At 49.3% G+C, this 26,184-nt stretch overlaps 1 protein-coding gene across 10 annotated transcripts in view; it reads left to right on the top strand.

The window, feature by feature from the left end:
- The window catches only part of Ctbp2 (C-terminal binding protein 2), a 137,075-nt gene extending 110,891 nt beyond the window's left edge, over positions 1 to 26,184 (top strand). For 7 of the 10 annotated variants that reach the window (XM_029479549.1, XM_029479545.1, XM_029479547.1 and 4 more), the window contains 8 exons: positions 14,310 to 14,464; positions 14,703 to 14,847; positions 18,266 to 18,472; positions 21,773 to 21,987; positions 22,382 to 22,512; positions 23,219 to 23,346; positions 23,685 to 23,802; positions 25,412 to 26,145. In XM_029479549.1, the coding sequence (XP_029335409.1) occupies positions 14,327 to 14,464; positions 14,703 to 14,847; positions 18,266 to 18,472; positions 21,773 to 21,987; positions 22,382 to 22,512; positions 23,219 to 23,346; positions 23,685 to 23,802; positions 25,412 to 25,592 (1,263 nt within the window). In that variant the 5' untranslated portion in view covers positions 14,310 to 14,326 and the 3' untranslated portion in view covers positions 25,593 to 26,145. Of the gene's footprint in view, positions 1 to 3,447; positions 3,476 to 12,566; positions 12,699 to 14,309; positions 14,465 to 14,702; positions 14,848 to 18,265; positions 18,473 to 21,772; positions 21,988 to 22,381; positions 22,513 to 23,218; positions 23,347 to 23,684; positions 23,803 to 25,411 lie in introns of those variants that run through there. The other 3 variants (XM_021169125.2, XM_021169124.2, XM_021169123.2) reach the window with 3 other exon arrangements.

The following is a 26,184-nucleotide window of genomic DNA, read 5'->3' as shown; positions in this document are numbered from 1 at the left end:
TCCCCCAACACACCACACCAAAGCATCAGGGTGAGTGTTGCCAATTCCCTCCTCCCACCGGCTACTCTTGAGTTCCACAGATTTATGTATTAGGTTAAGCCCCAGTTTGTTTGCAGATAGCTCCTTCTGTTGCCGATACATAGCTTCTTTCCCGAGAGGATCAGAAGCCATTCTGAGTGACTGTTCCATTTTATATACAGGAGGGGTGGTTCTCTAGTTCCGTTGGATGGCTTTGGAAAAGTCAGGAGCATCTGACAGAATGCCCCCGTAAGTTGCTCATGGATAATAAATATGCTGGGAAGAGCGCCTGGTGCTGTCGGCAGCGCCCCTCTGCAAGGCCGGCATGCAGTATCAAAGGCAGAGATTATCTACTGCTGATAAGACTGTGTCTGTTTCCACAGTTGTGGGCTAAACAAAGCAAATGTTGAAATCCCTTAGAACTATTTGAAAAACAGACTTAGCCTCTCATTTTAGAAAATACTGTTGGGAATTCTGCTTGTTCGTGGGGAAGATACTATTTCTGAGTAGAGAGGGGGTGGATGGATGCTAGGTGGTTTTCTTCAAGGCAACGCCAAGCGTGAGTCACTACGTGCTTTTCATTGGACACTGGTTAAACTTCGTGGTGGGTGTCTCAGTTAGTGTTTAACTCTAGAATCCTGACTGAAAAACCTTCATCAGTTTTCTTCTCTTCTTTGCCTCCCACCTTGCTTAGTTCAGAAAAGTCAAATCATTTCTATTAATTTTTTTCTATATTGCTGTCTGTGTATGTACGAGTTCCTGAGTGTATACATACGTGTGCCAGGGCTTGCAGAAGCCAGAAGGGGGGGCATCCAATCCCCTGGTATTGGAGCTGCAGGTTAGATGTCCCAGCGAGGTTCTAGGAGCTGAACCTAGGTCCTCTACAAGAGTAGCAAGTGGTCTTAACCACTGAACACTCAAAAAAGTTTAAAAATTAATTTAAAGTATGTAGTATTTAGGATAGGGGTAGTAGAGTGAGAAAGACTATATTTTTTACAATATCCTCAAAAATATCCTCTCTGAGATGGATTATTTTTGTTTTGTTGTATGTTTGTTTGTTTGCTTTATGAAGGACAGCATAGAGCTGCTGTCATGACTAAAGACTAAGCCCTCCAGAGAACCTGTTTTTCTGAGAGAGACTGGCTAACAGTTTGGGTTGTGATTTTTTTGTTTGTTTGTTTGTTTGTTTGTTTTTGTTTTTTCTTGTTTTTCTCTTGCCTAGTGATTCTGGCTTTGTCTCCTTTCCTTATTCTTATTTTTTTAAATCGTGATTATATACTTTGCCTTCCCTGGGGAGGGGAGTGTCAGAAAAAAAAATTTTTTTTCAGGGGCCATGCCTTCTTTCTCAGTCAAACATTCTTTCTTTGCAACCAACTAATTTGCATGGCGATGACATTTGTTGCTCCAGTAATTTCATCTGATAATGGCTGGGCTTGCAAAGCGGATCTGAAAACATATTCCTTAATTATATGTTGCTAAGCAACAGAAGGGTTTGGTCATAATCACAGAAAGATTATCTCCTCATTGAAGTCCTGGAAAGGTTTTGCTGAAGGAGGAGGTCCTGGAGAATTGCCCCCCCCCCCTTTCCTTTCTGTTTATTTTGTACAGCACCCGAGCAGAAAACACTCACTGCTATTTGGGTATAGGGTGAAGGATATTATATAAGTTGTTTGGAGTGTGATTGGTGACACACTGTTTTACAGACCCAAGGATATTGATTTTTTTATTTCATTTGCATGGCAGCGAGCCAGTGCCGAGCAAGCCTGCAGTCGGAAGTCTGCCAGCAAATAAATTTCTCTGTCAAATGATCTACCCCAGAGCAGCAGTTGTCATCCTTGTTCCCTATCCTACATTCTGTGTGCCATTTATGACTCTACCCTGTCGGGGCTGGGGGCAGGGCCTTGGCTTCCTGGCTGCAGTTCAGCTCCGTGAATGACATTTGCATGACAGGTTTCATGGAAGTCTACATCGAGATCCGGGGTTTGCTGAAAGCAGCAATGGAGTATCTCTAGGCGTGGCTCCAGGCAAAGAGAGAGGTGCCGAGCCCCAGAGGAAAACAGGCTTAGACCAAGGAGAAGCATCGGAGACCCGAGATGCATTGCCGGGCAGCCTGCCTACCTTCAAGCCAGGAGGCAACCTGGGATCTTAAAGTGGAGCCCTGTGTGTTTCTCATTAGCAACAGGGTCAGTCAGCTTGACTGATTCTTCATTTTGATTTCACCAAATCTGTTGGTTTTCACCCAATGTGGAGGGTCTTGGAATAACTGAGAAAAAAAAATTTTTTTTTTTTTTTCTGTTCTCCTGCCTGTATGGTGAAGTGATGTCAACTGTTTGCAGGATTGTTTGGGGAATTTTTTAAGGGTCTTAGGACACAGTGTAGAGACATTAATGTTTGCTTTGTTTGGTGTGTGTGTGTGTACACAATCAGCTTCTGTTTGCCAGTCTTGCCCAGCTCAGCAACCAAGCAGTTCAGAACACACAGGTGAGGTGAGGCACACAGATGCACAGGATTATTGGCCAGAGCTTTGTGAGTGATGGTACCTGGTGGGTCAGCTCTCCATCCCACACTGACATGGCCAGCTAACACAAGCCACCAAGCCTTCTGTCAATGGCTGTCACATGTTGTCACCCGTGGCCAAGAGTCTGAGCCTCTCTCTGCCAAATGCCAAAGGAGAGCATCATACAAACATTGGTATGGGGGCAGCCATTTCCCTGTCCCATCTTCCCTGAATCCAGCAAGGCACAGCCTGTCAAGAGCTAGGCCCAAGGTTCAGTCTCTCTCTTTTGTGAGAAATGCTGTCTCACACACGCTGCAACCCAGCAATTTTCCTTAATGTAGCAGCACCGACGAAGCACCTGAAGGCTCCATTCTACATTTCTCTCGTTGCCCTGGCTGTTTCTAAGGACTCTTAAGGTCAGTTGGGGGGGGGGGAAGTCTATGGCTATTTATACATGTGGCATTCTCCAGTACCATCAGAATCAGGGTGGCAGCTGTTCCCACCGGACCCCAGTGATCTCTTCATGTGTCTGATGCGTTCTCTGTATGCTGTGGACAGGCTCTTTGGTTTGGAAGGATGCTGAACATGGGCGCCTCTCTAGGTGGAGAAAGCTGTAGAAGGACCTGTGTAACTGTTTGTGTGTGAGACTCTGTAGACCTCTGTCAAATGCTTGCCCGTCCCTGTCTGGTGCCTGAATCAGGACGACACTTGGCCTTGAGGTACTCTGACCTCGGGACTGAACTCTTCCCTTCCATGTTGGGGTATTTTATTCTTACAGTGAAGAACATTCTCCTTTGAGTAAACGGAATGTGAGCTGTTCTTTGGTCCCAAGAGGACCAGGGCCAACCTACCAGCACCTGTAACAAGGAAAAGATTAAATGGCTAGAGAAAAAACTTCAGAGCCGGGGAACCAGGCCAGAGCACAAGAGACCATTCCTGATGAGCCTGTCCACAAGAAAGGTAGATTCTTTTGGGGCCTTCCCAGCATTCAATGAGGGGAGCACTAGAAAAACTCAACATTCCACTGAGGGCGGGACCCACAACCTTTTACTGTGGGGAAGCTTTCCCGAATGACCCTCATGTCTTTTCCTGACTGCTTAGCTAAAGAAGTGCTGGCTCCAGGTTGAAGTTTACTTTCTTGTAACCTCTCTACAGTTGTGGTCTTGGCCCTCATGTTAGAGCCGCTATCTGTTATTTTATTGACCTTTTTTTATTCTCATTCAAACTTCTCCAAGCCTCCTCCTTCCTTGTAGTTTTGGGCCCCAGCAGAGTGGCTTCCCCCTCTGCAGTTCATCTATAGGCTGGAATGGTCAAGAGGAGCTGTGTTCAGCTGGCCTCAGGTCCTGGCTCCTTTCTCTGTGTGAGGCCTTTACTCTCACTTGCCTTTGATACAGAGGGGTAACTATGACTTGGTGTTTTCTAGTGGTTTCCTATATGTGGGGATTTGAGCCCAGAATACTTAGAAGAAAAGGTGACTGCTACGGGGAGGAGGGAGGGAACTGGCCAGCTGCTGCACTTGGCAAAGTCCTCCTGCTGGCCTCATGGCTGGTGAGCCTACAAAAGGGTCCTCAAGAGTCACTGTCTTTGTGGGCCTTAAAACCTCATGCAGAATTAAGAAAGTTGAGTGTACAGGGCCTCTTCCCTCTTCTGCTGGTTCGGGGCTGCCTTAGCCTCAGAATGACAGTAGCATCTGTGCTTATGGGCATTTGGTCTTGGTGATGTGGAGAGAAAACTGAGCCAGGTCTGCCTGGCTCACTGGCCCCCTTTGGAAGGGAAAGAGGACATGTGTTCCATTCTCAGGGTCACCCATGAGGCTCCTTCATTTCAATGGACTCGATGCCCACAGACAACCCCAGCCCTCTGGCATGAGTCAGCTGTGGCTCTCACTGTGCCTTTGTGATCTGAGTGCATGGGGTTCCCGGGCCATTGGCATTTCAGTTGCAACTGCCTCTTGGCTTTTGCATAAAAGGCCCTGCAGGTGCGAAAAGAAACTGGCACATCTTTACACATCCCTTTGGCTGGCCAAAGCTTCCCCTGTGCTGGGTATGGGGACTCCAGGCCCTTGATCATAGTAGATGCTCTCAGTTTTCATAAGGAGAGGCCAAGCATGAAAGCACAGACCTATGACCCTATACTTGGGAGGCAGAAGTGTCATTATAAATTCTGATCTAGCCTGGGCTACATAGGGAAACCTGTGTCAGATGACCTTGGCATCACAGTATCAGTGTGAGATAAGGAAGATAGGCCTCTCTTCAGGGACCACTACCCAATGGGCTCTGCAGGTTTCTTTTCTGTTCCAGTCTCAATTGTCGTTGCCATGGGCACAGTTTTAGCATTTAAGAACTACTTGTCCTGTCAAGGAGGTACCTTATGAGCATCCAGGGTTGCAGGGCTGGCTGGAGACCAGAGCAAAGCCATCAGGATCTAGCTGCTTAGGTTACTTCGGGGGCTTGGGATTTTATACCCTGAAGTTTCTTCTAAGGCCAGGAAGGACGTGCCTCTGAATCAGCCAGGCCTTGCTCTGGGGCCACACAGGGCACAGGCTGTACCAGGGAAAGATGTTTGGTGGTCCCTGCATGCAGTCCTCCGCAGTGTTCTCCTGTGTCACCATGCAATTCTACAGCCTCTGCAGAGCGGGTGGTTGTCTGCTATTTGGTCACTAGCTTGCAAGAATGGTTTCCTACTTTTCTGGCCTGGTGCACAGGTCCATTCATCAAATCTGGTAAATGAGTCTCACGACAGGAAAGGGGAGAGAGGTGTCTGGGTACACATGTTCCAGGCTGCTCTTTCTCCCCAGAGCTCAGCGAGTGCATCTGAGGGACCCGGAGCTCTCTTCTCTGGCCCAATTGAACGGAGGAAACAGACGCGCAGTAAAGTAAACACCCCAAGTGCCACAGGGACTTTCCCACAGATTTATGCTGGGAGCCCTGATTGACAGGCGTTCACCTTGGGCTCTGTCCTTCGTCTTCATCCTCTCCCACCCCTTAACTGTGTGCAAGGGGTGTCCCACCTAGGCTGCTGGTGAGCATCCGTGGGAGGCCCCAGAGCCGGGGCAGTGTGGTCCCCGCATCTTGTTTCTCTGCCTGAGGCTCCGTTGGGAGGGTTTTCCTCCTGAGTCAGTCCCTTGGCAGAGGCCCAAGAGTCCCCTGCTATCTCAGGGGTTCATCGAACCTTATCTGGCCATGGGATAGCGCTTGCAAAGCTCAGCCACAGGCACCTCAAGGCTGTTCCTGCAAAGAAAGACCGGGCTTCATAGGAGCCTGTGTTTCTATCAGGGCGTGTCTTCTCTGGCATGTCCATCAGTATATGTTGAGTCACAGGGCCATGGTGAAGAGTGACCAGGTATCCCCCAGTCGAGCTGGGGAGTAAGACAAAAGCGATTAAGCACCCGTTACTCTTCAACCATGGTTCCGTGGACTCTGGGGACCGGCCAACAAGCCCTTGTAAAATCAAAGGAAGTTTACAGAAGGGCATTGGGGTAACAGTTATTATCATGACTTTTTTTTTCTCTTAGGCCTCAAAGCCTAAGACCACCGTGGAAGGAGGGAGCCTTCCTGGTGAGGTCCTCAGCCTGTGTGGTTCTTGACTGAGGAGTCTCCAGCTTATGCTTTTAATTGATGGGTAGGGTCTGCTCTGTGGTAGCAACAGAGGGAGGTGGTTTTGGTGTTCTTTCTTAGCTTAGTGTGTTTTCTTGGATGAATCCCTGGCTGAGCCTGATCTTTAGGTCACTGTTGCAGTGACTAGGAATGGTGCCTTGGACCAGGTAGTCCCCTTCACACCACTGAGCCTGAGCAAGAATCTAAAATCAAGTTGCCCTAGATCAAGCCATTCTCTGTGACCTTGAAAGAATTCCGCTTGCACCTCTATCTCTCTTTTTTTAAAAAAAAAATAACTTATTCATTTTTATTTATGTATATCTGGTGATTTGACTGGATGTATAGATCTGTGTAAGGATGTCGGATCCCCTGGAACAGGAGTTACAGAGCTGCCATGTGGCTGATAAGAATTGAGCCATCTTTTCAGTCCCCTGCAGAGAAAGTGGGGATGCTCCTATGACCTGCATCCACATCACTATTATAAGGCTGGCTTGACTTCTTAGCTTAAGACCATGTAGACAGTACAGAGTTACTGTTTCATAGCAAGTTCCAGCTAGCCTGGGCTGCAAAGTGAGACCCTGTCTCAAAAATTGAAAGGTTTTGGGGTTTTTTGGTTTTGGTTTGGTTTGGTTTTGTTGTTGTTGTTTTGGTTTTGGTTGTTTGTTTATTTTTAATGTATATTGAAAACCAGTTATAGAAAAGTGGGTGGTGGTTTGCCTAGAGCCAGGCTTACTACTCTCTACCTTTAGGCTGGTCCCTAGGTTCATAGCTGGGAACTCTACTCTGTAGCCAGTCTAATTACCATAATACTGAATGTAATTCACATGGGGATGGGAGCCATGACTCCAGTGAGAGATCCCAGGGTGGGGCCTAGGAACTGCACCCCCAGTGCCCTTTTCCTTCCCATCATGACCATAGCCTAGAGGGACATACTCTCTAGGATCTTTCCAGCAGGTCCCATCCACCCAACCCATGACCTTGACAGCCAGGCCTTGTTTTTTAAAGGCTATGGGTAGCAATCACCCCTGAAGAAATACAGCCTGGATATCCACAGCTCGACCTCACGTGGTCACAGCAGCAGAGAAGACAAAGTGAGTCCACAGGACCAGGCTTGACGTCTTCATGCCCAGGCATGCTGCAGAATCCCAGGCCTTGAACGGGAAGCTTGGGGGGGGAGGGTTCTGGCAGCTTGTTACCAGCAACCCCACCCCCAACCCTAGCTCCCTTAAGATTCATCTCTGGCCAAGTCTCCTGAGATTTCATCTGCAGCTGGCTGAGCCAGGGTGTCATGGCCACATGTGGAAGAGGCTAAGGCAACACAGGTTCATATGTGAGGGCCTGTAATGGGATCTCTGAGCAAGGTTGCAGGAGGAGATGGGTGTACCTCCCCTGGAGATATCTGCTGATTGTGAAGTAGGCTCATGTTCCTTCCAAAAGGCAGATGAGGGGTCTCCAGGGACCTGGGTGCTACTCTGGGAAGTGGGAATTTATCTCTTGGGGCCTCGCTCATAGGGCGACTAATATATCCTCGCGCCCAGAGATCACTGGACCCACAAGCCCGATGCCCAAGGGCCACCCAGGTGAGGCAGGCCGCCAGGTGAATAGGACATGCAACCCATCTTAACAAAAGCAGCAGCTGAGCTTGCGCCCTTGGCTCAGCACTTGGACGTGCCATTTGTGGTCAGTTCCTGGTAGTGTTCCTCGGGGCGGGGGAGTGCTGCAGGTGCGCGCTGACCACTGACTGGCTTCTCGTGACCTGGGGACTCACTAGGAGACATTTCATTCCGGAGCACCCATTAGCTTCTGGCGAGTGGCAGGCGATAGAACCTCAGCATGAGAATCACAGACAAGGCAGTCGTGAAAAGGGAAAGCGTCTGTCATTTTCCTCCGGGTGAGCATCCCGGACAAGCTGCAGAGACATCTGACTCGAGTTCTGTGCGTGGCGAGTTAAGTAAACAGATGCTGGTCTTTCTGGGGTGACAGGGTAGTCTTAAGTTCCGTTTCCTGTTACTGAACTGAAACCCAGTGTTTCCCACCAGTGTAGGACTCTACTTTCGCTCTGCAAGGAAGGCATCATCCCCAAACATGCAGGCTGGATTAGTGGGAGTCGCCCAGGAAGCCTGCAGGGCCCACGACCAGGGCTCAGGTATTTGGAGCTGCAGGCGGCTGGGCACCTGGTGGGTGATCAGGGGAGCCTAGATTCTCCCTTGGGAGCTTCAACCATCAAAGTAACAAGGTGCATTAGGCACACTAACTTGCTTAGGGCGTTCTCGTGGCTGTCACCCTCCCAGAACTTTCTAGCTCCAGCAGCTTGAAGCATCCCTTCTGGGTCTCCGAGTACGCCAGCCTCTTGAGTTAAGAAGGCTCCAGTCTCTCCCGGAAAGGCCTGGTTACAAGTTCCTCGGGGTTTTTGCAGTAGCTGTAAGCTAGTCACACCATCTTTGCCTGTTCCTGGGGCCCAGCATGAACCAGACTACCTGGCCTGTGCCCTTCCTGGGCCTACTTGTTAGATTTTGCTTCCTAGTAGGCCATCCTAGAAATAATGGTGACCTCTCAGCCAGTAGTTCTTCATGGTAGGCATTTTATAGGACACTCAGAATCTGTCACAGCTTAGCCCTCAGGTTTTAGGGGATTATGGAATCCTAAGTGGGCCACTGCCCTGCTGCGCACCTATTTGGTAGCTTATGCTTGGGCTGGTGGTCCTTGCTTCCTTCTCCTGGGTTATCCCCAGGTGGCCCCCGCTTCATTCCAGGCTCATTTTGTTCCTGTGGTGGATAAACATTAAACTTCAGGCTCCTTTCCTCATTATAAGAGAGGTCAAGGTCACTAGCATTCAGCAGGGAGATTTCAACAGGCCTTCAACCATCAAAATACAAGGTGCATTAGGCAAAGTAACTTGCATAGGGCATTCTTGTGGCTGTCCCTCTTCTGGGATGCTGGGGCTTCTGATGACAGTGGTGTTTTCTGATCTTTGAAATGATGTGACATAAAGTGGTGACTCTTAGCAAGACATCCTGTCTGTCCCTGCCTCCTGCAACTGCCACAGTTGTTTTTACTGCTCCCAGAACACTTTTGCTGTTGTGTATAGGCAGGATGGAAGCCATTCTACAATGTGCTTGAATGTGTTGGCAGAACAACATAGTCATGTGTTGGGTGCTTTAAGGTGGAGCTACATGTCAGTACCTAGCCCCTGACCTGACCTGAGTCCCAATGTTGGGTCTGTATTGTGAAATAATACATACATACACACACACACACACACACACACCACAGATATCCTGTTCGGGTTTTCCACCTGATTTTGTAGAAATGAAGGCACTGTGCCTGGCCAGGAAGATCGGGCCACATTGGGAAATGGCCGTAAAATCAGGGAGAAGGCTATAGCAAAAGGGGAGCTTGCCTTATGATCCTGGGAAGACTTGACTGGGTCTCAGGAGGAGTTTACCTTGCAGGTGATAGGGGCTCCTGCGCATTTCACCTTTTAGCTTTGTTTGTGCTCCCGTGGATGAAGCTGAGAACTTACCGATGTGACTCAGTGGCCTCCCAGATCACCTCATGGGTCTCAGAGCAGGTGATGAGACCACAGACTCAGCTTCTTGCTAGGTCGTCCTATGGCAATACATGTTTACCTTGGGATCTCTCTAGGGACTGTTGGAGCTAACCAACTTCCTTACACCCTGACTGCCTTGACGTGTCCTTGCCTTCCTGCATGCACCCCTTAGGTTTTGCTGAACAGCAGATTAACCTAGAAACAGCCTGACATGACCCAGAAAGTCAGGGCAACTGATGGAAAACACCTAGAGAATTTCAGCATACAAGAGGCTGTCTTGAATGCTACCTGTGAGTTCCCTGGTCTCTGACTCTTCCGATCCCCAGGCCCTACTAGGACTAACAGTCTTCATGGCCATCTTCTTCATGCTGTCCCAACGGCAGATAGCATCATTATAAGTGTGTATAGAGGAGGGTGACAGCAGCTATAATGAATGGGAAGCAGGGTGAGCACATTTTATAACAGCCACTGGAGATAACTCAGAAATTCTTACTCCCTCCAAGAACACCTCCTGGCTGTACTAAGGACCAAGGACCAAAGTCTCAATATGGCCAACTTCACAAAGACTATGCCAAACTGGAGGAAAGCATTCCAGTTGTTGAAATGCAAAGGCAGCTAGGTTCTTATTTCTGTTATATGTCTGGGTGTTTTTGCCTGCATGTGGGTAGGCGCAGGCAGTACCAGTGGAGGCCACAAGAGGATGCCACAGCTCCTAGAACTAGTTCCAGATGGTTGTCAGCCACCATCTGTGGGGGCAGGGAAGGAAGCTCAAATCCTCTGCAAGAACATGTGATCCTAGCTGCTGAGCCCCATCCCTCCATCCCCTGACATTAGGTTCTTAATCTGCAAGCAACAGGAACCGATTCAGACCACATTTTAGACATGGGTCCTTTTCCTTCTTCAACTTTACACATATATCATTCAAGAAAATGGTGAGTGCTCCTCGGAAATACAGGGCAGGCTTGTGGGACAGGATCACCACATTCTCTTCCTGCTAATACTTCTGGAAGCATGACAGCCATGGGATCCCAAGCCAGGAGATGGCCTTCCTGTCCTTAAGCACCAAGGGTCATCTGTGTATTGTGTTAATGTAACTGCAGGTTAGACTAGAATGTAGCCATAATATCCCATTAGTTTAAAGGAGTTGATGGCACATCTACTTGTAGCTTTGTCTGTGTGTTGGGTGAGATCATGTGTTTCTGGATATGCAGCATCATACAGGAGTACAATGCCTTTTTCTTTTTCTTTTCTCTCCTGTCTATATAGTATGACAGGGAGACTAGGTGGTCAGAAAGCAGCCAGCATCTCTCTGGAAGTCACTTGGGATCTACAAGGCCTTGGAACCTTGAACCTGGCTTCACTGAGGTGGCCAGCACAAATGTGAACATCTTGGCTTGGTGTTGGCTTCGGCTTTCTCTAACTTAACATTACTGGGATAGCTTCAACTCTGAGCACCCAGGGACCGGCAGCAGCCTGGCTGCAAACTGCAGCACCATGGTACCACGCAGATGAACAAGGCCCCCATATTGTATAGAGGCAATCCTGGAGCCAGCTAGTAATTGACACCAGGGGGACTGGCTGAGCTCTCTGCCTCACATATAATGCTGAGTAGGCCGTTGGCAGCAGGGCACTGACCAAGTTCCTGTAACAAGCCTAATTGTTGCTGGACAGAGCAAGTCTTTAGGGAATGTAGAGGGACACATTACCATTTTGGATAGTCATTGAACACCTTGTCTGGTCAGGTGTCTCCCCAGTGGGGAAGGCTGAGAAGGGCAGAAGGGCGGCAGCATTGCCGGGTCCTTGCCAGTCTTAGGTTTTAGACATGTGGGACGGCCTTGAGCAGTGTCTTGTAACTGGGAGCCTAAACTCCATTTTGGAAGGAATCCTCATCAAGCACCGTGCCTTTGGCTTCCTTCCCCCAAATTCCCCTGGCTATTGAAGAAGTGAGCCATGGCTCCAAGCCAGTGGTCAACCTAACCCCCACCTCTGAGGGCCACGTGCATATCATGCTAATGTAGTTTACAGTGGGATGTACCTAATATATTAAAAATGGTTCAGTTTGTCAGAATTGTTGAAAGAGATGGGAAATCTGCTGGTAGCTGTCTGTGTTTGGGCCTCTGCCTCTGATTTTGTGTTCCCAGTTCTCCTCACACCTGGTGTCAGGTGGCTCCTGTCACCTACCCTGCCACCCCTGTTTAGCACCCTTTTCCAGCCAATAGGTCTCTGCACGCACACACCCCACCCTACCCCCTCTAGTTTGCCCTGCTATTAGCAGATTGGCTGCTGGGATTCATACCTCTAGCCTTAACAAGATGTACCACGGACTCACCTCAGCCTAGGGAAAGAACAAAGAATGGGATCCACCAAAGAAAAAGGAGACCAAGTCAGGAAGGGAAACGATCGCTAGGCAACCTGGAGTCTGTTACCCGGGTAACAGATACATGCTCTGATATTGCAGATGGACATCTTAGTTGGTGGCTCTCAGCCACTCCAGATGCACTGGATGGCTCTTGTCCCCGGTGCTGTCCCCCTTGGTGAGGTGGGATAAATTACTACTAAATCTATGCCTAAACTTCTGACTGTGCAATGAGCCAAGCTTTTTACAGACCGTGAGTGGTAGGGGTTCTTCCTTGTGTGTCCTGGTGCTGCCAGCCCCTCCACCCACGTCTTGGAGTTTGGCCCTCGGTAGAGAGCAGGCAGGGCTGATGTCATGCTCATGTGCCTGCCGCAGCCTGAGTGCTCATCTGCTTAGCGGATGGTGCTCCATGGCTGATTGACTCCAGGATGAATCCAGGTAGAGCTGTGTGAGATCACTGCCACCTCACTTGCCCCTCTGTGACCTGGGCACAGTAACCATCTCCAGCACCTCACCTTGACCTACTAAGGATAGGCGGAGCATTTAGGGCTTTTGTTTTTTTATAGGGCTAAGCTGTCCGTTATAAGAACCATGGACCAGTGAGGGCATATGGGGCAAAAGGATGTTAGCACTTGGGACCACTTGGGCACCTTACTGTACTTATGGGTCAGAGATTCTCAGGTAGGTGGCGGGTGCATAGAAGGAACGCCTCAACATCAGGACCCTGACTGCCGTTCAGTCAGTGATGGTCCATGATTCCCTTCCAACCCCAGCTTGTTCTAAACATTCTCTCTGCTCCAGGCCCCTAGTCTGTCCTGAGATGGTACAGGTATGATGTGATTGGTGCAGTGGCTGGTGGTAAGAGTACCAGAGGAGTGTGTGGCTAGCCTGTGAGGTACAAGAGGATCCGCACATGTCCAGTTAGGAGGGTCGTCTTCGTGTTTCTATTGCTGTGGCGGAAACATCAGGACCAAAAACCACTTGGGGAGGAGAGGGTTTGTTCCAGCTTATAACTGCCAGGTCACAATCCATGGCTGAACTTAAGCAGGCAGGAACTGAAGCAAAAGAGTGCTGCTTACAGGCTTGCCCCATGGTTGGCTAAGCCTGCATCCAGGCCTACCAGTCCAAGTGGTGATAGAGGCCACAGTGAGCTGGGTCCCCCACACCAATCATTAGTCAAGACGATGCCCCTTAGCAAAGAGGTGGAGGCCTGAAGGTGAGTTTGCTTTGAGTGTCTCAATGGTCACATAAAGGCCATGCGGCTCCTAGAACAGCCTGTGCTCCATATAGGATCTGAGGGACACTTAACCTAGGGACAGCCACGTTCTCCCATACGTTGGGCAGCCTCTGAGAGGATGAACAGACTAGGAGGAAGGAGACAGCCCAGCTCGGAGCCTCTGCAAAAGGGGAGGGGCAACAGCCCTGGCCACAGATCTCCCTGTGCATGGTGTGGCTGTTAGGCTGCTCTGAGACTTTTATCTGGATAACTGAAGGCTGTCCTGTTTAGTCCATCATACTTATCTCCTTCCTTGACAAGGAAACAGCTGGCCTAGGGAAGTGTCCCCAAATCTGGGTCCAAAGCAGGAGGCTGTGAGGACTCCAGTCAAGAAGAGGCTGGGAAGTACAACAGTCAGGAAACCCTCCCTCCCCCACCCCCACAGGCAGGTGATCCCAAAGGTGCAGTGATGTCGATCAGGTGCTGTGCTGTGGGTGTCCCCAGTCTGCTGTCTAGACAATTGAAGGGGAAGGGGCCTGGGCCGAGCTGCGTCCTGGAGGACCAGAGAATATGCACTTGAGTATCATAGGGAGTACTGACGAGGGCCACCCCTATCCCATTTCCAGAATGGCCCTGGCTATCTCACTTCACAGGGTGATTGATAGGCTTGGGCTGCCTGCTGGCCCTAGGAGTTCTCTGGAAAGTTCTTTCAGAGCAAAGACACCTGCAAGCTTCCTCCATTTGACTTTATGCTGGCCTGTTTTTTGTTTGTTAGTTTATTTGAAGACCCAGGGCACGTGGGGATATCTATCATTTGTGTGTGTGTGAACCTAGTCTTAAACGTGACTTCATGCCAGAGCCCTGCACTTAACCCACAGTCATTAAACCTGTGATCTATGAGCACTGCCCTTGTTAGCTGGTAAGGCTGTGTCCTGTCCTGCCTCGGACATCACAGCTGGCTCCAGCAGGCGGGTATGCTCTCTGCTTACCTTGGCATTGGCCACTGAGATGTTCAGGGTGTCCCCTCGAGCCCCTTCGCGCCATGTTCTCATCCCACTTTTCCTCTCTCCTCACAGGTATCCGCCCCCAGATCATGAACGGCCCCCTGCACCCCCGCCCCTTGGTGGCACTGCTGGACGGCAGAGACTGCACTGTGGAGATGCCCATCCTGAAGGACCTGGCCACCGTGGCCTTCTGTGATGCACAGTCCACTCAGGAAATCCATGAGAAGGTGGGTTGCACCCCACCTTTACCTGAGTCCCTCCGGGCCAGCGGATGTCAGTAAACACAGTCATCCACAAGAGCGCATGTGTGTGACAGCATTCCTGATCTCCTTAGCCCACTCTGCCACCTCAGGCACTTGCTCATCAGATGGGTACCATCCAGCCATGGCTCCATCCTATAATTCTGCCAACACAATCTCCATGGTACCCCGGGGGCTCTGACCTGTGGCTCGTGTTCCCTGACAGGTGTTGAATGAGGCTGTGGGTGCCATGATGTACCACACCATCACCCTCACCAGGGAAGACCTGGAGAAGTTCAAGGCCCTGAGAGTGATCGTGCGAATCGGTAGTGGCTACGACAACGTGGACATCAAGGCTGCTGGCGAGCTCGGTGAGTCAGAGAGTTAGATCGGATGCCCGGGAGCCATGCTCAGTGAACAGGAGAATGAGTAGAAGGCAGGATTCAGGGCTGTTGTCCTGGAAGCTGATTCCTAAAGGAGTCTTATTTATTCCCCCTTCCCCATGCAACTGTAGCTTCACCTCCTTGCCTTAGCGCTCCCAGAAGGCTCAGGGACTGGAAGGTCTTGACGAGATAAGCAGTAGACTAGTGAGGTGTCCTCCCCAAGAGGCCCAGTCAACACACCACAACAAGCACCCATGTCCAGAGCGCTTCCCAGAGACAAAATGACAAGCAGAAAGCCAAACGGGAAGGCACTGGGGACTCCATGAGGCTTGGCATAACTGTTAGCAGACTCTCAAGACACTGAGCCTGGGCTTAGGGACACATTTGGAGTGGCCTCAGAGTCCCAGCATTTGGTCTGCGTCTGAAGCGTGCCACCCCCCATTCATAAGGCTTTGTAAGAGATGCCTCAGAATCGCTGGAAACCCAAGCCTTGAAGGCAGCCACAGCAGCCTGGCCATCCCTAGCACACGCCTGGGCCTGCCACCTGCTCCTGCCTCACCCCTAAGGGCTCCTGTCTCCTAGCACAGGGAAAGCCAGGTGTCTGTAATGCCTCACACAGTTCTCTCTCCACTAGGCCTGAAGCTAGACCTGACGGTTCTGTCACAGGGATATGCCTGCCATACTGGTGGCTCACAGTCCGAGCCCACAGCTTTGAGAGAGGGGGTCCCTTGTTTTGGTTTTCAGTCTCTTTGCACTTAGGGAAGCCATTTTATGTACCTGATCCAGAAGGTTAAGATCAGGGCAAAGAAAGCTGTACCTTGGGTGGCACCAGCCCGTGTCCACAGTACATTCTTAGGACAGCCTCACAGGGGAAGATGGGAGACATCTCAGGGAAAGGAGGAATGGTCATACTCAGTCCCAGGCTTTCTACCCAAGTCCCAGGGAATGGTGTCTTCCTCTTATCAGCCCAGCCACCTACGTACATTTCCAGTTATATCTTCTCTGAGGCCACAACAGCTCCCTATGTGGTGGCTCACACCTTTAATCCCAGCGTGGGGGAGGCAGAGGCAGGCGGATCTGAGTTTAAGGCCAGCCTGGTCTGCATAGCAAGTTCAAAGCTAGCCTTAACTATGTAGTGAGACCCTGACTCCCAAAATAGGAAAGTCTGTGTCATTTCTGTGGCACAAGCAAGTATGCTTGTGTTTAAAAACAGGTGTCTTGTCAGGAAGGGAGCTGAGTTGGAACAGTGGTGGGAGACAGGGCTCTCTAGCCCATCACCCCTCTTCTCACACAGGTAGGTCCTGCCCGTGATCAGCCTCTCTTTTCTCCTCCAGCTGGAAAGAGTCCAGTTACAGACAGGCAGGCAATGTGAATGTTAGTGCCATCTCTGGGCTGGTCCACTGTGACAGGAGTAACTGCCCAGAAGACATCTACTTGGGAGGGTAGCTAGAGAAGCCAAGTGAACTCCCCTCTAATGAGAGTGTCTTTATCTCTGAGCCAGCAGAGCCTTTGAAGTCGGTAAGGCAAGGAATGGCAGGTATGCCCAGTTTCTGGAAGGGGTTCCAGAAGCAGTGCATTCTACAGTGGACCTAGCAAGGAACTCGCCAGCTCCTGTGTGGAGCCTTCTGTAATTGTCCCTGCGGCCCATCATCTGTGCACCCAGCGGCAGCACTTAAGGGCAAGACAGGCTCAGAAATTCACACCTGACCCTAGCACTGCAGAGAGCCTGCATAAGACAGAGGAACACCCTTGGTCAGTTCTCAAAAAGCTGTCTAGCTATTTGGAGCCATTTAATGGTGGCTCCTATGTTATCTCATGTAACCATGGCTTTTCTCTGTGGACATTAGAAATAGGTACTTGAAGATAACCCTGAGGGGAGAACATGTCCGAGGAACTCTTTGGCGTGCTTGCAGAAGACCCACCTCAAGTGATGAACTAACAATTTCTGTCAAGATGGTTCTTCTTGTTCAGTTATTAATGCCCGCTTATAACTACACTTGCTTCTAGGCGTAGGTCCCACCTCTCCACATGGGGACTGGAGTCAAGAAGCTACATTGAGCACCTTGTGGGTTGGGTTGAGCAGACACTTCCTTGCTCATCTTCTTTGCTCTCCTTCTGTGTGTTCCACTCTCAACCTTTATCACATGGGGACCTGCAGCACTGGTTGCCATTGGTCAGCTGAGGGCAGCACTGAGCCACAGCTGGGCACACAGCACAGTCTGACTTACCTTCCACTGGGCTTTTCCTTAGAGGACTCAAGATTGGCGTTAGTGCCCAAGGTTTCTTCTGCCCTTCCAGTCTAATAACAGCATTGCCTCACAATGCCTGAGGTCTGTGCTCATGCATGAGACCCCTCTGCTAACGCAGGTTTACCACCCCTCACCTCATAAGAGCAATAGTACCCATCATCAAGGACCCTTAGCAAATGCCTGCGGTCCAGAAATGTCCTCTGCAGCCAGGCAGCCAGGGTGACCTGCTCAGGGGGCCTTGCCTCACTCTGAGCTATCTGTTCTTCTGAGGGAGTCACTCATCGAGCCCTGGAGCCAGGGCAGCCATGGTAGCAGAATGAGACATGCCACTGCTGCTAAAGAGCCTTAGGGAACTGTTCATCTCTTTCCTGTCTTATGATTTCAGTTCTAGCCCTCAGTCTTAACACTAACAGAACCCAAGGCCAGCCTGAAAGTAGGTGCCCAGATACCATCTGTAGGTCAAGAGGAAGCCATTTGTCCTGAGCAACAGGATAGCCACATTGCCTGTGCCACTGCTTAGAAAGGTCACGTGTGAGCAGTCAGGGCCTCTGCTTTCTCCTCTTTACTAGGCTGTCCACAAGACATCTAGACCTTGCCCTGAAGAGTGGCCAGGAGAGCTACCCATTTCCTCAAAATGCCCTCTGCCCAAGAAGGGAGTGTCCAGACATCTCCTGGGGACTTGGGTTACTTAACTGAGGAATGAGCAATCCACCTCAGGTGCCCTCAGGCCCATTAGGTAGTTAGTTCCCCCAGTGGCCTCCTGTTTTCTATCAGCCACAAGCTTTAGGAATGTGGATAGCTTTAAAATCAAGATCCTCCTGCCTCTGGCCTTCAGAGTTGGCGTGTATTGCCATGCTTGGCCTGAGCTACATTTGCAAACAGTGATTAGTAGTGGTGGTGTGGTCTTTTCATTAAGAGTGCATAAGGTTCAAACAGTCTCCTTGACCATTATAGCTCTGGAAAAGGTCTGGGCCCCTGGCCCTCCACTCTTGAGTCCTGCCCAGGTAGAGCTGAGGCAGAAGAACCTTTGGGTGGAGGGTCGAGGTCTGTTGAGCTTCAGAAACAGTCTGCTGAGTACACTGGAGTGGTCCTCCATTTCTAAGCAGGGTACTTAGGGATCCGTCGCTCACCTCTGTGCCTGGCCATTGCCCTTTCAGGAATCGCTGTGTGCAACATCCCATCTGCTGCAGTGGAGGAGACGGCAGATTCGACAGTCTGCCACATCCTCAATCTGTATCGGCGGAACACATGGCTCTACCAGGCCCTCCGAGAAGGCACACGAGTACAGAGTGTGGAACAGATCCGAGAGGTCGCCTCAGGAGCTGCTCGGATCCGAGGGGAAACACTGGGCCTCATTGGCTTTGGTACGTGCCCCTTGAAAGGTTTGGTGTGTGGGGAGGTAAAGGGTCAACTTGCTCAGAGATATGATCCGAGCCTGTTCTACAAGAATGTTTCCTACGTGGATAGTCAGGGACACAGCACGAGTGTACCCTCTGCTGTCACTGGAAAAGGGGTGTGCTTGGTAAATCTCCCTGGGGCAGAGGATAATTGGCTGTGTGTGTGTATAGCAACCTGAGCCCGTGGGTCCTGAAGGCTACTGAATGCAGATGGCACCCTGCAGCAGTAACATGAAGCCACTTAAAGATTCAAGCCTGAGGGTAATGCCAGGCCACGGTCTTGGAAATCTCTTGTGAGGATGGGACAAGGCATGATCTTTCTGGACCTGGTTGTTGCCATGGAGATAGTTGAGCAGAGGCCCTGGCAATATCAGCAAGTGCGGTAGGGGGGACCAGAGAAGCAGGCAAGTGTGGGCTGGAATAGGCCCCCTAGCTGGCTGCCACTCACCTACTCTGTAACAAGCAGGGAATTATTTGGCTTCACTGCCTCCATTTCTAGCTCTGTAACTAGAGACGGCAGCAGGGGATATATGGTTGCTACCTCTTTTGAGACCCAAGTGCAACATGGCATAGTTCAATTCTGGCTTGCAGAAAACATTTCCAGTTTGCATCACCTTTATTTAGCTCAGAGCCAGGTGAGGCTCTCGGCTTCTGAGAGGCAGCGTGAAAAGAGGGGCAGTTGGCTGCAGGGCTACTCATCTTCCTCCAGGGTGTGACTCTCTGGCCTCTGGAGCAGTCGGGGTCTGAGTTCAAGTGATCAGGTGCTGGGAAGGCTCTGTGAGGTTTCACCGGGCTTCAGAATGCAGGTACCACGGGTGAACACTGCAGCACCCTCTGCTGGTATCCTCGTGTGCTTCCTGTGACTCTAAAGTGCTCATCAAGTTCTGGAAGCCCTTCCTGTGGTTTGGGATGTATGGTCTCTGGCGAGGCTGTAGAACCTGTGGGCAGCTCCGAGCAGCCAGCCAGCTGGTGGGAAGCTCTCCGTATTCTAGGGCCTTCAGGTGGGTGGTGTCTTTCAGCTTTTCTAAGCTCCCGTGCTTAGCTCCTCTACACTCATGGCTGCTGCGGTCTCCCTGGCTCTCTGCACAGATCTGACCCCCTGAGCTGTAGAGGACAGATAGGAAGAAGGCTATTTGCTAGCTCCTCATTAGAGCCCCTGGTGGGGACCAAGAGCATCCTCTTAGCAATAACAACAGGAGAGCCTCAAGTGAACCTGCAACAGAACTGAGCAGAGGTTTCTCAGGCTTCGTACCATATTTATAAAAATTGTCTAGGTATTTATTTGCCTATCCGGACTTGATTTTGTTTTTAATTTGGCACACAGGGCTTTAGGTACCATTACGGCATTTTTTAAAAAATGTGCTTTATTAAAAACAAGAATACTTCTCATCATGTCACCATGATCCAGGGTCCACATTTAACTATATATGTACTGCCAAATAAAAGGGTTTTGTTTTAATATGGCCTGTGCCCTTAGGTTTTCATCTACAGGGTCTGTGATTTTGACAGAAGCTCTCTGGGTCAGCTTAGAGAGCAGTGAAAACCTGTGTGGGAGGCAATGAGACACACCTCCACTGAGAATGGCACTGTCAATATGGGGTGTTTAGATCTGTCTTGGTAGTGTCTGGGCTCCTGCCACCTCCTGAGGTACTGGCCTCAGGCCACCGTGTAGCACACAGTTACAAGAAGGAATCGTTATCCTCTTAGGCATGGACCACATGGTGGGGTCCTCAATCCCATGTTTTAGGGATATCACTGAGTCCCTGACTCTGCCACACTTCCTGCCACCTTCCACTGTCCAATCCTGCTTGCTCCATTGCCACGCACTGCAGTGTGGCTAGTCCAGCTCCTGGTCAGCTATGTCTTCCAAGAGAGATGATGTTGTCACTGCAGCTGTCCCTCTCTGTCAGGGTGACCTTATTAGTCCTTTGTTGGGGGGCGGGGGGGGGAGACTATCAACCAGATTAACTGTCAGCTGCCGGCTGTTGGGAAATCCGCATCTTCCTATCCTTTTCAAAGCCAGTATATGTGGGTGTGCACCTGCCAGGGTGTGCTCGGGGGTCAGAGAACAAGCAGAGCTGGTTCCCCTTCTACAATGTGGGTTTGTCAGACCTGGCAACCAGGATTTTACCCACGGAACCATCAACACTGACCTGCTCACGTCTTTGAATAGTCTTGTTGTTGTTTGAGGGTGGGGCTTGTTGTTGGGTAGTTTTGTTGTTACTGTTGTGTGGGATTTTTTTTGTTTGTTTTTGTTGTCTTTTGTTGTCTACTCACTGTGTAGTTAGCTCTGACTGTCTTGAAACTCACTCTGTAGACCAGGCTGGCCTCGAACTCACAGAGATCTACCTGCCTCTGCTTCCGGAGTGCTAGAATTAAAGGCATGCAGCACTAAGCCTCTGTTGAATAGGGTTTTAGATAAGATGTACTTTGGAGTCTGCCTAGTTGAAATCCAGTCAAACCATCATTTTCAAGCCAAAAAACTGGTAGTGCTGTCAAGGAGCAACTGTGGATTTGAGCAAAGGATGGCCATTGTGGAGTTCAGAGGGTTTTTGTGGCCCACTATCTGACATCCATTATGATTTGGAGTATCCTAGACGACAGGTTAGAACTGCACATCAGAATCTATTAAGCTTTAGGGCCAATGGTGCTTTGACCCTCATACCTCCCTGAGAGACAAATCCAACAGAGAGCTTAGGGCAGAAACATTGATGTTCACATACTGAGAACAAGAAGGAAGGACAGCGCCACTTAAAGCTGCCATACAAACAAAAATGAAAGAACAGGACAGGGAAACGTTGGTGATGTCTGGACCCGAGGAAAGGACATGTGACATTCATTACAGTCTAAATGGGTATTGGTTTGAAAGAGTCCTCTGGGGCTGGAGGTGGCTAGTCAACTAAGGTATGTGCTGTTCCCAGCATCCATACTGGGCACTTTACATCTCTCTGTAATGCTAGCTCTGGGGAGGCAGTTTCTCAGTTGAGGTTTCCTCCCTGTCAAGTTGATAGCCAGCATAGATGCCCTCCCGGCCTCTGGGTACCTGCACTTACATGTACAGACCCACAGACATAAAGCATAATTTAAAGTCTTTTTTTTTTAAAGCCTGTGGCATCTTGACAGTCTGAGGAGACACGTTCTGCTTTGGCATGGTAACTCAGTAGCACTTCCCAGGAAAGATGATGATCTCTGGCCAGTCATGGGATAAAGGGGACAGCAGATCTGCCAGCCCAGCCTTACTCACTTGGACATTCTATCTCTGCACAGGTCGCACAGGGCAGGCAGTTGCTGTTCGAGCCAAGGCCTTTGGATTCAGCGTCATATTTTATGACCCCTACTTACAGGATGGGATAGAGCGATCTCTGGGCGTGCAAAGGGTCTACACTCTGCAGGACTTGCTATATCAGAGCGACTGTGTCTCCTTGCACTGCAACCTGAACGAGCACAACCATCACCTCATCAACGACTTCACTATCAAGCAGGTAATTTGAAAGCAAATGAGCTCAGACTTAGCTTCACTGCAGAGTTGAATAGCACCTGCCATGGGCACAGCAGACTACAGGGAAGTGTCCCTGGGACAAATCAGTAATAGGGCTTAGGACCCAGCTGGCTTCCATTCATCCCTTCAAGGCAGACAAGCACAGCTCCAACATTGTGTACCTTATGGCCCTGTCAAGAAAGAAAATACTTCTGGCCTACTTTTACGATCAAGACTCCCCAACCTCTTCCCCTGACCTGCTGCTGCCTATGGTGGAGAAGCACCCGAGCCACAGAGCTCCAAGCTTGCCCAACTCTGTCTTGTAAGCTTCCGTTCCAGAGACGCTTCCTGCTACTATGATGAGATACAGAAACAGCCAGTTCTCTTTCCTTCTGCAGATGAGGCAAGGTGCATTCCTTGTGAATGCAGCCCGAGGTGGCCTGGTGGATGAGAAAGCCCTAGCTCAGGCCCTCAAAGAGGGCAGGATACGAGGAGCTGCTCTGGATGTGCACGAGTCTGAGCCCTTCAGGTATGTGTGCTTCTAGCTTCCTACTGGGTACAGGGGTGGGGTTGGGGTGGGACGCTAATTCCACATCTGATCTGTCACTTGGAATTTGAAGAACTTTCTTTTTTTTTTTTTTTTTTTTTTTTTTTTTTTTTTTTTTTTTTTTTTTTTTTTTTTTTTTTTTGGTTTTTCGAGACAGGGTTTCTCTGTGTAGCCCTGGCTGTCCTGGCACTCACTTTGTAGACCAGGCTGGCCTCGAACTCAGAAATCCGCCTGCCTCTGCCTCCCGAGTGCTGGGATTAAAGGCGTGCGCCACCACGCCCGGCTTTGAAGAACTTTCTAACACCAGTTCCTGGGCAGGAAACTGCAAATGATGCTTAGTGGAGTCACTGTTTTGTTCTAAGGACTCTGCAGTACTGTGAAAAGATCCCCAAAGGACATTAGAGAGGGCAGAGGCAAAAAAAAAAAAGGGGTGTCTTTTTGGTCTGTAGACCCTGGAGTATTTATTCTGGCTGGAAGGGATCTCTTGACTGACTTTTTTCCTCTCTGGCACACCTGTTCCTGTAGTTGTGGTCACAGTACCCAACGCTAGTGAAATCTGACACAGGGCTTCCCTGCTCTCTGTTAATACATACGGCTACTGTCTCACGTGGCCTCAAGGCCTCCCATACCGGTAGTAATTGTATTAAACTTAACCCATTGTTTTACTGAATACTTTCCATTCACCCAGCTTCGCCCAGGGCCCATTGAAGGATGCTCCAAATCTCATCTGCACACCACACACAGCCTGGTACAGTGAACAAGCATCACTAGAGATGAGGGAAGCAGCTGCCACTGAGATCCGCCGAGCAATCACAGGTGAGTCCCCAACACCCAACATGTGGCTTTTTGTATTTGGGTGGTTTTATTTGAACTCTGAACTAGATTTCGAGGAATCCTATATTTGAATTACAGAGAGAGGGTAGCTGAAGACAAGCATAAGCTGAAGCCATTATGTATAATAGGAAAGTTCTGTAACCTTAAAAATAAACATTTGGCTCAAGCTGCTAATGGAACCTGCTTCCCACCCTAAGTTCAATGACAAGATCCCACATAGAGGAGGTGTCCTCTGACTACCAGGCATGTGTCATGGTGCACACACACTAAGCATATGCTTCAAAAAATGAGTATGACTGATTGCAACCCTCTTGTTCTAGGTCGCATCCCAGAAAGCTTACGAAACTGTGTCAACAAAGAATTCTTCGTGACTTCAGCTCCTTGGTCAGTCATTGACCAGCAAGCAATTCACCCCGAGCTCAATGGTGCCACATACAGGTGAGAAGAACTGAAGTTATCTGGGCCTGAATCATGGAGGCAATAAAAGCCCAGACCTAGGTAGTTGATATAACCTTGGCCCTTAAAAGAAAATCAGCCATTTTAATGTCTACTGTATTCTATTTTCAATGCCTAAAATCCCCAAGGTAAATCACTTTTTCTAAGGTGTTAGGGTGAGAAGCTGTTCAGGTTGGTCTGATTTTTTTTGTTTGTTTGTTTGTTTGAGAACGTCATTTATATGTGTATGATCAGCCCAGCAAATTCCGTGTAGAATATAGGAGATGCAGACAAGAAGGGCTCCATTGTAGTCACCTTGAGTTTACGGTAATAATCCCAGGTAGAACCACCTTCATGGGAGGCCACTGCAGACTCTGCAACCTCTTAAATAAGGTCAGCATTTTCTGGTTTGACTCTTCTGTCTAGGAAGCAGTAGCGTCATTTGTGGGGGTCATCATGATCGACCTCTCCATCATTGCTGGCTTCAAGGGAAATTAATCAATTGCACTGTTTATAAAGGAGAAAGGTATCCTTTGGCTCTCTGAGTACTTAGCACCATGTGGGCCAAACCATGTTTTACTGATGTATGTACCTTAATGCTGCCATGACAACTAAAAGTGTGACAGGACATTATCACGTTATCTATTCTAGTTCTGGTGCTTGAACAAGTTGGAACTATGAGACTGGGTTTACTTTGTGAAAGCTCTGAAGCTTCTGGATCACATGGCTCTTTTATTCTACCCAGTCTCCATCTTTGTTGACATTCTTTAGTTCTTTTATGACATAGTCCAAGTGAGCCTCAAACTCATGGAAACCCTCATGACCTTGAGTTCTGGTGAGCCACCAGGCCAATCTTATCTCCTCTGCCCTCAGGCATAATTGTGCACATTACAGCATCACAATCATGTTCATTCATGTTAGTGCCCACCCTAAAAGCACCTCCCCCTCTCTTCCTTCAACTCATAAATCTCTTTGGCCCTCTAGAACATTCCATAGGGCTTCAAGGTGTCAGAGCTTCTAAGACTTCCTCTGCCACTTAAAACGAATGGTGCCAAGAGGTCCTGGGGCCAGATTGGCTTCCACGGTGAGCTATAACCCTCAGTTACAAAGGGTTTGGTAACTCTCATACTGAATGAGAGTTAATCCGCCGACTTGTTTGTAAGAAGCACATGCTCTGTAGGCGGCTCATGCATAGTGCCTAATGAATGTCTTCACATACAGAGAAAGGCACGGTCATCCTCTCCTGGGAACACAGGACTAACTAGCTATCCTAGAGGTCTCAGCCATCTCAGGAGGGACTTACAAAGCCCTTCCTCAGTTCTGGAAGCCAAAGTCCAAGACATGACTATGCCCCATTCTCCCCATTTACCCCAAACTTCCATCTTCTCAGTATATTAGAGATTAAGATTTGAACATGAAAATTTAGGAAGGAAACAAGCTTAATAGCCACTTTTTTAAGTACTTTGTGAAATAAACAGGGTCATCACAAAGTCACTTTACCTGACTGGTTATTTTCCAAAGGAAACCTTGATCTTAACTGGTACTTTGGGTTAAGGATAACAAACCTTTGTGTACTGGCCTGAACTTAAGACCTTTTTTCTGTGTTCCTTAGGTATCCACCCGGCATTGTAGGTGTGGCTCCAGGAGGGCTTCCTTCAGCGATGGAAGGGATCATCCCTGGAGGCATCCCCGTGACTCACAACCTCCCCACAGTGGCACACCCTTCCCAAGCTCCTTCCCCCAACCAGCCCACAAAACANGGGGACAATNGAGAGNACCCCAANGAGCAATAGCAGAGAATGCCTGAAGCTAATCAGATAAACTTGGGACCAAGAGACAGTAGAAAACGGATGAATTTGATGGTCTTTTAAACCGATCCTGGACATCACTGATACTACAGTGTTAAAGCTACAAAGCTAGAAAACTGAAGATGGTATCTGCTTCCAGAGGCGTGGGAGACTAGGACATGACTATTTACGACCAACTTCTGTTATTGTATGTGAAGTTTTTCATCTGTGCGTCAAATCACAAAGAATAAATAGAGCTTTTCCTTTATCAATCCCCTGGGCACAGCAGGTCCTACAGAGCTTGCTCTAGAATGTTGCATCAAGAGCTCCGAATATCAATAAAAAGTTGAGAGGAAATCCCCATCAAGACTAGTCCCTTTGGTCTCCANGGGCTGGTGCCTCTGCTGATAGGAAGATTAAAATTAAGCCAAGATGGGGAGGACATTGTTTGCCTGTGTAGACATCTTCACGCACAGGATTGAAGAAGTAAAAGCTCCTATACAGAAGGTTTCACATCTGAGCAGCAGAGTCGGTTCAGTAAAACCCTCTGATACAAAAACAAAACAAAAACAAAAAAAAGGAAAAGAACAAAAGAAAA

Source organism: Mus caroli, chromosome 7 (assembly GCF_900094665.2).
Source record: "Mus caroli chromosome 7, CAROLI_EIJ_v1.1, whole genome shotgun sequence".
Classification (NCBI taxonomy): domain Eukaryota; kingdom Metazoa; phylum Chordata; class Mammalia; order Rodentia; family Muridae; genus Mus; species Mus caroli.
Note: the sequence above shows the minus strand (reverse complement) of the source record. Positions and strands in the feature narration are given on the sequence as shown.